At 37.7% G+C, this 9,405-nt stretch overlaps 1 protein-coding gene across 2 annotated transcripts in view; it reads left to right on the forward strand.

Moving 5' to 3' along the window:
* Positions 1-9,405, forward strand: part of Chmp3 (charged multivesicular body protein 3) — a 91,825-nt gene that overhangs the window by 13,322 nt on the left and 69,098 nt on the right. The window contains exon 4 of one of the 2 annotated variants that reach the window (XM_031382127.1): positions 1,693-3,710. The exons of the other annotated variant lie outside the window; for it this stretch is intronic. Coding sequence (XP_031237987.1) covers positions 1,693-3,265 — 1,573 coding nt within the window. The 3' untranslated portion in view covers positions 3,266-3,710. Of the gene's footprint in view, positions 1-1,692; positions 3,711-9,405 lie in introns of those variants that run through there. 2 annotated transcript variants of the gene reach the window in all.

The following is a 9,405-nucleotide window of genomic DNA, read 5'->3' on the forward strand; positions in this document are numbered from 1 at the left end:
CAGGGTTTCTCTGTGTAGCCCTGGCTGTCCTGGAACTCACTCTGTAGACCAGGCTGGCCTCGAACTCAGAAATCTGCCTGCCTCTGCCTCCCAAGTGCTAGGATTAAAGGCATGCGCCTACTGCTCAGCCATTGAATTATTTTTCATTGGATAACTTTATTGTTAAGGGATAGAAATACTTAATTTTTAAGGCATGTCTCTTTACAAACCATTTCATGTTAATGGAATATGCGCTGTTAAGGGAAAGAAGCTGCGCTGTTAAGGGAAAGAAGCTGAGAGTCAGAAGCTATGATTCAAAGTCACTAAGATAGCTTCCTAGAGTCCTCAACAACCTGCTCTTTAAAAGACAGCGTCCTATCTTCATTTATCTCAAATTACACCACCGCATTCCTGAGATAAATTAATCATGCTGCGATTGTAAAGCATATGTCACATAACTAGACTTTCCTCTCTGGATCCTATGAATGTATAACATACTCATCTAACCCCAATAAAATATGAAATGTATTTAGTAAATAAAATGTAACATCCTTTATATCAGTGTTCTGAAGCAACATAAGAAATCAAGTGGTACCCATTTTCAAATCTGTAACAAAACATAGTTACATGGTAGACGTTTTTACTTTTTATCAAGATAAATTTTATATACCATAAAATTCTATATGGCAGGTATTAGGAAGAATTTAAAAAAAATAACAAAGCAAAATGTCTTCAGTTGTCATCTATTCATAAGTAACGTGATAGCTGTTTTAGTTTTTGGTATTATCACCTGGTTTTTCAGAGGGGACAAATGTCATATCAAGAACTTGCTGGACGCCAAAAGGAGTAGAGTCACCAGCCTCCTCCTTAAACGTAAACAGGTGGTGATTGTAATTATTATGCTTTTCTCCTTCACCCCACTGCTAAACTGAATTGGCCTGGAACTCTTTGTATACCTTCTTTGTTTCCTAAGTGTTAGTTAAATCCTTGTTCTCATGGTATTCATTAAAGAGAAAGAAAGGTAACTGTAACTTGGAGTAGCTGTCTTTTGGATTGGCTTATGTAAAGATCACTTTTTAGTAGTTAGTGCCTACTGCACTGTGGTGTTAGGCCTTGTGGGAGTGCTTAGTTGAGAAGTGGTAAGGTAGGTGCCTATCAAGGACTCTGAACCACCTCAGGGACTCAGCATGTAGGAGCATTCATTTTTTTCTCTGTTTCTCCCTAATTTCTAACCATCTTTTAAGGCCTAGTTCTTTTCCAAACCTTTCTTGAGCTATTCACCTGCTCAAATTCCTGGTGATATCTCTTCTTTGATCTTTCTTAATCTTCCTTTGATACTGGTTTTGCATCTATAACAGGATTTTTTAATTCCATATGAGCAGAAATTACTTTCCATTATCTTTGGATCTTAGTATGTAATGCAGTGGCACATAAGAGATTCTAAAGTATTTTCTGACTCTTTTGTTTAGAAATGCTTTAGGTATACCTTATACAAACTTTCTTCTTTTCTTAAACATAGAAATTCAAAGCAGACTACAGTAAACTTGCTTGTCCTGGCACAGTTGCCAAGTATTGGTTTCTCTTTGGTTATTTGGAGATTATCTGGTCTGAGAGAAGAGGGTTTTAAAAGGGTACCTTTCAGGCACTAAAGAAAACTATTAGAATGTAAGTTATTCAACAGCCTCGCTGTTCATTCAGTTTACTCTCTTACAGGTACTGCAAAAGGAGAGGCTGGGTACGTTCCACACTCATCATGTCTGTCCCACAAACAAGTACATCTAAAGGGAAAGTCATGCTTAAAGAATACAGTGGACGCAAGATTGAAGTAGAACACATTTTTAAATGGATAACTGCCCATGCAGCTTCTCGGATCAAAACTATATATAATGTTGAGCATTTGAAGGAAGAATGGAATAAAAGTGATCAGTACTGGGTAAAAATATACCTATTTGCAAACCTTGACCAACCACCAGCTTTTTTCTCTGCATTAAGTATAAAATTTACTGGAAGAGTTGAGTTTATTTTTGTTAATGTGGAAAATTGGAACAACAAGAGTTATATGACAGATATTGGTATTTATAACATGCCATCATACATACTTAGAACTCCTGAAGGAATTTACAGATATGGAAACCACACAGGTGAATTTATATCCCTTCAGGCCTTGGATTCATTTCTCCGCTCATTACAACCTGAAGTAAATGATCTGTTTGTTTTGAGTTTGGTTCTAGTTAATCTTATGGCTTGGATGGACTTATTTATTACACAAGGAGCAACCATCAAGCGATTTGTGGTTCTCATAAGCACTTTAGGGACATACAATTCCCTATTAATTATTTCTTGGCTACCTGTGTTGGGCTTTCTACAGCTCCCTTACTTAGATAGCTTTTATGAATATAGTTTAAGGTTGCTGCGATATTCTAATACAACTACACTGGCTTCGTGGGTTAGGGCAGACTGGATGTTTTACTCTTCACACCCAGCCCTGTTTCTCAGTACATACCTTGGACATGGTTTGCTAATTGATTACTTTGAGAAGAAGAGACGTCGCAGCAACAATGATGAAGTTAATGCGAATAATTTAGAATGGTTATCAAGTCTGTGGGACTGGTACACCAGCTACCTCTTCCACCCGATTGCTTCTTTTCAGAACTTTCCTGTAGACTCTGATTGGGATGAAGACCCTGACTTATTCTTGGAACGGTTAGCTTTCCCTGACCTTTGGCTTCACCCTCTAATACCAACTGATTATATTAAAAACTTACCAATGTGGCGATTTAAATGTCTTGGGGTGCAGTCTGAAGAAGAAATGTCGGAGAGTTCGCAAGACACTGAAAATGACTCAGATAGTGACAACATGGACACTTTTAGTAGTAGTAAGGATGTATTTGAAGATAAACAAAGTGTTGTTAACAGTTCTCCAGGAAGAAAAAGTCACTGCGATACTGAGGCTTGTTCATGTGCCAATAAATGTTGTCAGACCATCCCATGTGAAAGGAAGAGGAGGTCATATGGATCACATAATACTAATGAAGATACGGAACCAGACTGGTTAACTTGGCCTGCTGGTACACTGCACTGTACTGAATGTGTTGTTTGCCTTGAGAATTTTGAAAATGGATGTTTGCTAATGGGGTTGCCTTGTGGTCATGTGTTTCACCAGAATTGCATTGTTATGTGGTTGGCTGGGGGCCGACACTGTTGCCCTGTTTGCCGTTGGCCTTCATATAAGAAAAAGCAGCCATATGCCCAACAACAGCCGTTGTCAAGTGGCGTCCCATCCTAACCATGTGCAGTTCGTCCTTAGGAAGCTTCGAGTATCTTACAGCTTGCCTTTACAATGTTAGTAACAATGTTTTTGTTGTTTGAAGTTTAGTTTAATGTTAGTGCAGTGACAGGAAATACACATTATGCTGATGTTGATGACAGAATTTATTTGGTTGCCTTGTGTGTCAATTGAATGCATTCTAAACTGTAAAAAAAATTATTTACAGCATTGGAAATTCAGAAGTTAATGGTTTTTTTGTAAGCACAAAAGAAGTATGGTAGAAATTTATCTTAACAAGACTTTATAAAACAGGATCAAATCCTAGTGGGCCTGAGCTGGTTTCTTACCCTAAGTGTTTTCTTCTCCCTTTTTACGACCTCTGTCCAGCATCTCTTGGTTAAATAATGTATGCTCTGAGACATGAAATTAAAACAGATCTATAAAATAAATTATTTTAAAAGCAGAAGGTTGTAGGTTTTCTGATCTTAAGCTGTGATAAGGTGACTGGTTTTTGTAGGTGTTTTGCTGGATTATTAATTTCATGGGTAATTGCAACATGATTTTGAGATGGAGGGAGAAGGATAGGAATCCTGTTGCTGACACTGGCTATGAGTAATGGTGGTTCACCTCACAGCCTGACATCTTTGATAGGAAAGGATTTTATACAGGGCTTTGAAAAATCAATATTTAGCATATTCATCTAAGTAAAAATAACTATAACTTATTAGTCATACAAGGATTACCTTGTATGTTTAACTGACTTTTTATTTTGTAAATTTTCAGTGCTAGAGGAAAGCTGAGAATATAGATAGTAGAAAAAAATATCTATTTCTCCTTTGTGCACCATATTTGTATTTTATTACATTTACTTTAGTACCTTTTTATTACAATTTAATATTTCTTTTTTTTCTCTCTCAGTCTGTTGAAAGTAAACTTGAATCATGATGCTTTACCCATAAACAGTTACCACATTTTCTATGAATGAGAGCTTTCTCTTACATTGTCAACCACCTCATTATCACACCCTTGAAATTTAATATTGATTCAGTAATACCTAATATTGCTCATTGTTCCCTAAATGTCTTTGTATCTTTTGTTGTTTCATTCTTAATGTGAATATAGAGAAGACTATATTTAGGTTTACCCTCCTTTTCTTCTGTGTGTGTGTGTGTGTGTGTGTGTGTGTATTTGTGCTAAGGCTTGAACTCAGGACCTCAGCATAGTAAGCTGAGCCACACCCCAGCCCTCTTTATTTTTTAATTTTGAGATAGAGTCTCACTAGATTGCCTGGGCTGGTCTTGAACTCAGCCTCTTGAGTAGCTAAGATTACAGGCCTACATTGCAAGACTGGTGCCCTTTCTAGTGCTAATATTTTTTTTTTCTCTCTCTTCCCCCCCCCCCCCCCCCCCCCGATACAGGGTTTACTCTGTATAGACCTGGTTGTCCTGGACTATATTCTGTAGACCAGGCTGGCCTTGAACTCAGACATCAGCCTGCCTCTGCCTCCAAGTGCTGGGATTAAAGGCGTGTGCCACCACGCCCGGCTAATATTTTTAATAGTACAAATGAATGGGCCTATACAGTGTTCCTTGTTTTCTTTCATGATTAGATTTGAGTGTTGCTCATTTACATAGTATCAGGATCCATGTAGTGTCAGTTCTGTTGTTGGTGACACTAAGTGTGTTTAAAGTGACACCTGTCAAGTCTTTGCTTTGTGAGATAGATACCTTTCCCCTCTATACTTTAAGAAGCAACCTGTGATTCTATATGATCTTTTCCCTTATCTCAGTGGTCTTAACAGACAGTGATGATCCTTTGAATCGATTATCAAGTTAGAATATGGCTATTTTCTAATTTCTGCTTCTTCGCACACTTATTAGCTGGTGTGGGGGGGAAGACTTTGTCTATTTTTCTTCCATGTTTTGAATGTCACTGGACTCATTTTTATTTTGTATTATTATTACTCCATGTAGTAAAACTTCAGGTGCTAGAGAGAATGCTTGTTGGTTAAGAGCACTGGCTGCGGGGTTGGCGAGATGGCTCAGCGGGTAAGAGCACCGACTGCTCTTCCAAAGGTCCTGAGTTCAGATCCCAGCAACCACATGGTGACTCACAACCACCTGTAATGAGATCGGATGCCCTCTTCTGGTGTGTCTGAAGACACCTACAGTGAATTACGCCACAGTGAGCGGGCTGGAGCAAGCGGGGCCAGGAGAGGTCCTGAGTTCAATTCCTAGCAGCCACATACATGATGGCTCATGGCCATCTGTACAGCTACAGTGTACTCATACACATAAAATAAATAAAATAAATCTTTAAAAAAAAAAAAAAGAGCACTGGCTGCTCTTATAGGAGACCTGGGTTTGATTCCCAGCATCCATGTGATGGCTAACTAGCTAACTAGCCACTATCTTATTTGTAACTACAATTTAAAGAGGTCTGATAAATTCTTGTCTCTGCAGGCAGTGAACATACATGGTACACAGGTAAAACACCCATGTAATAAATAAATATTCCCAAAACACTCATAAAAATTATCAAATTTTTAAAAATATGTATTTTTGGTGCTCAGTGTCATATTTAGCTAGTGGAAACCTCTCTACACTAGCCTTGTGTCTTGTTACTAATGTCTGTTAATCTTGAAGCACTTGTTTGCTTTTTGACCCAGCTTTCTTGTCATCCTTTTTTTCAGAGTATCCAAGTTTCATAATGGGCACCTCTAAGATCCTTAGTTAACTGCACTCCAAAATGGGAATGGGAAATACAAAACGTAAATTATTTCCAGGATACTAACAATTTTTTCTTGAATGATAAATTGTGCCTGACTTTCAAATAATAGTAGAAAATAGGTGCTTTTTCACTTTTAGTGGGATCATGTCATAATAAATCCATCATAAATTGAAAGTTTCACAAGTAGAAGATGCATTTACAAGTCCAGAGTCCCAATGTAGTTCACTGTAGAAAAATGTCAGTTGTTTCCCCTCAGGGTCCTCACCTCTCTTTTTGTTCATGCTGTCAGCAGATGGTTCTCAAATCTACCTGTTTTTCAAGGGCTCTTCCCACAGCACCAGTTTCAAACACATACTAGACTCACTTGAAATACTTAGGATTGAACGTAGGTCATTTGGGGCATGCTAGGCAAGCACTCTCCCATTCTTTGATTTTTGTGGGGAAGGGTCTCATATAGTTAGGGATGGCATTGAACTCATAGACTCTGGGTTCTTTGAATTAACTACAGTGCTCTGTTGTCTCTCTTCATCCCCAGTCATCCTTTTATGATCCTAATGGAGATGGGTGATGTTAGAAAATGTACATGAAAGTGTAGAAATGTTTAGACAAAATTTCTCTAGCTTTCCAGAGCACACCACACATTGGATATCATTATCCTAAACAGATCTTTTACTTTTCCATTCGTAATCTCTTTTATTTGAGAAAGTAACTTTGGGGCATAAGAGTAAGTTTTCCATACCAGTGAGATAAGTGTACTTAGTTTTACATAAAGAATTAAATATTGGGGTTGGAGAGACAGCTCAGCAGTTAAAAGCACTGACTATTCTTCTAGGGGTCTTGAGTTCAATTCCCAGCAACCACATGGTGGCTCACAACCATCTGTAATGGGATCCAATGCCCTCGTCTGGTGTGTCTGAAGACAGCTACAGTGTACTCATATACATAAATAAATAAATCTTTAAAAAAAAAGAACTAAATCTTAGCCAAGCATGGTGCTATACACCTCTAATCCAAGGGAGGCAGAGGCAGATGGATCTTCCCAAGTTTGAAGCCAACCTCATCTACAAAAAGGAGTCCCAGGAGAACCAGGGCTGTTACATAAAGAAACCCTGTCTCAAAAAATCAAAACAAAAAAAAATATATATAATCTTGTCTGGATATTTTATGTTAGCCTAGAAGCCCAGTACATCTTTGACATTATTTAGAACTGATCAACATTTTTAATGACTGTCAGTGCAGAAGATACAACTTTGTAGAAATCTGTAATATAAAATGAAAGAGCAGAAATATGTTTAGAGCCATTTCAGAAATTAATTGAAAATTCTGCCTAATCCCATGTCAAAATTCATTTAACAGTTTTTGAAACTGAGTCAGCAACTAGCAATTTTTAAACAGTCTGATACAATCCAATCTAAACAGTTACTAACTATACTTAGTATACTGATATGATAGTTACATGCTAAGAAATGACAGTAAGGAAAATTTTTAAGTCTTTGTTTTCTGTGATTAAACCATTATGTTTCTGTAAGAGTAGAAAACTGTATATACACTAAAAACACTGCAGTTCACCACGTGATAGCCTTGAGTCTGAGCCAAGATGTTTCAGGCATTTTTTGTTGGCATTGTGTGGCATCCCTACACATGCAGTGCAGCATGTGTGTTGTATGTTCAGAAACAAGGTTGTGGTGAAGCCATGCTGTGAAACACAAGTGAATGTTATGAAAACATGTTAGATTCATCGTCTGTCTGGTTTCATATTACCTTTTGTTCTTTTGCAAATTGAGGAAGCTTTTACAACATTTATCCAGACCCCCAAATTCAGTTACTGGACCCCATATGGGGTCACAACCCACAGTTTAAGAAGTTGAGGCCTAGATAACAAAGAAATCAGCATTGGCCATCAATGCCCCACAATACACACTCCACCCTCGTTTCACATTCCTGGCTTACTATTTAGGTTCATTTTCATTTCACATTGTTACCATCCATGTTATTTTTTCCTCCAGTGGGTGCTTTGCTATTATCCCCTTGCCTGGTTGTATTATTCTTTCTACTACTCTTTGGTTGGTTTGGCTGAATTATCTCCCTATCACTTCCCCATCTTCTGCTTCCTAACTAGACTTACAAGGGGGCAAAGATACCGACAGGTAGTGACAGTCAGGTGATGGACACCTTATTCAAGTGATCCAACTTAATGTCATCAACAGCTGAGTGGAGAGATGTGTGCACCATGTCTCAGGTACTTTGGACATTCCTGGCAGATGCATTGAACTAAACTTTGCATGTACCTTCTTAGATCTTTGGTGGTAGGGCCTGTGTGTTATTAATCTAACTACCCATAGTGCATGGTACAAAATGGACAAAATACTTTTTTCAGTGTTATGTGTGCAATAAAAATTACACAATGAAAAAAACAAAAATACTTTAAAGAGGTTAGAGGGACTGCCAGGGCTTCCGGTCTTGGTAAACTTGATTCATCCCTTAATTGTTAACTCTGCTCTTCGCAGATTTTCCCTGAGGTAGAGAACTGAAGGAAATACTGAAGGTTGATAGATTTTATTTCAACTTGTTTTAAAAAGAAAGTTGTGTTTCTTTGAACGGTTTCTTGTATTTAAGGCCTCCCAAGCATGTGGTCTTCGCAGTTGCAGGATTCCCTGGATAATGGTAGCAATATGACACATAATTTGTTCTGCTTAGGAGACTTTTGAAATCTAAATTATTTTGTGTGTAAAATCTTTTCATTTTGTAAAGTTGATAAGCTCCCTGAGTAATGGAATAATATTAGAACTGCCTCATTTCAGTGTGTAAGATCCAATATAGATACTCAGTAAATAATTGCTGGCTTGAATTTTAAGAATATATTTTAGTTTTACCTCTTACCCGTCTCATATAGGTAGGGAAGATCAAAGATGCTATTTACTTTTTAGGTTACTTGGTAGCCTGGCAAGTTATTTTTGTAATCTTTCTCTTTGCTCACCTGTGTTTTCATTTTATTATTCCTTAAAACTCAGCCGGAAGAGGGGGGCTGGAGAAATGGCACAGAGGTTGAGTGCACTGGCTGCTCTTACAGAGGACCTGGGTGCAATTCCTGGCCCCACATGGTGTCTCACAAACATCTGTAACTCAGTTTCAGGGGATCTGATTCTGGTTTCTGGCCTCTTTGCATGTGGTACATGGACATACATGGATGTACACACAGGCAAAACATCCATACACGTTCCAAACAGAACAAGGCAACTGCAACTATGTCAAAAGGACATAAAAGCTTGTAAAATGTCAGACTGATTTAAAATTAAGACAAGTGCTGAGAATTAATTGTTAAAAGCGATATTTTAAAAATTGTGTGGTTTTTTTTTGGGGTTTTGTTTGTTTGTTTTGTTTTGTTTTTTTGGGTTTTTTTTTGTTTTTTTTTTTTTTTTTTTTTTTTT

The sequence above is a fragment of the Mastomys coucha genome, unplaced genomic scaffold (assembly GCF_008632895.1).
Source record: "Mastomys coucha isolate ucsf_1 unplaced genomic scaffold, UCSF_Mcou_1 pScaffold20, whole genome shotgun sequence".
In the NCBI taxonomy this organism is placed as follows: domain Eukaryota; kingdom Metazoa; phylum Chordata; class Mammalia; order Rodentia; family Muridae; genus Mastomys; species Mastomys coucha.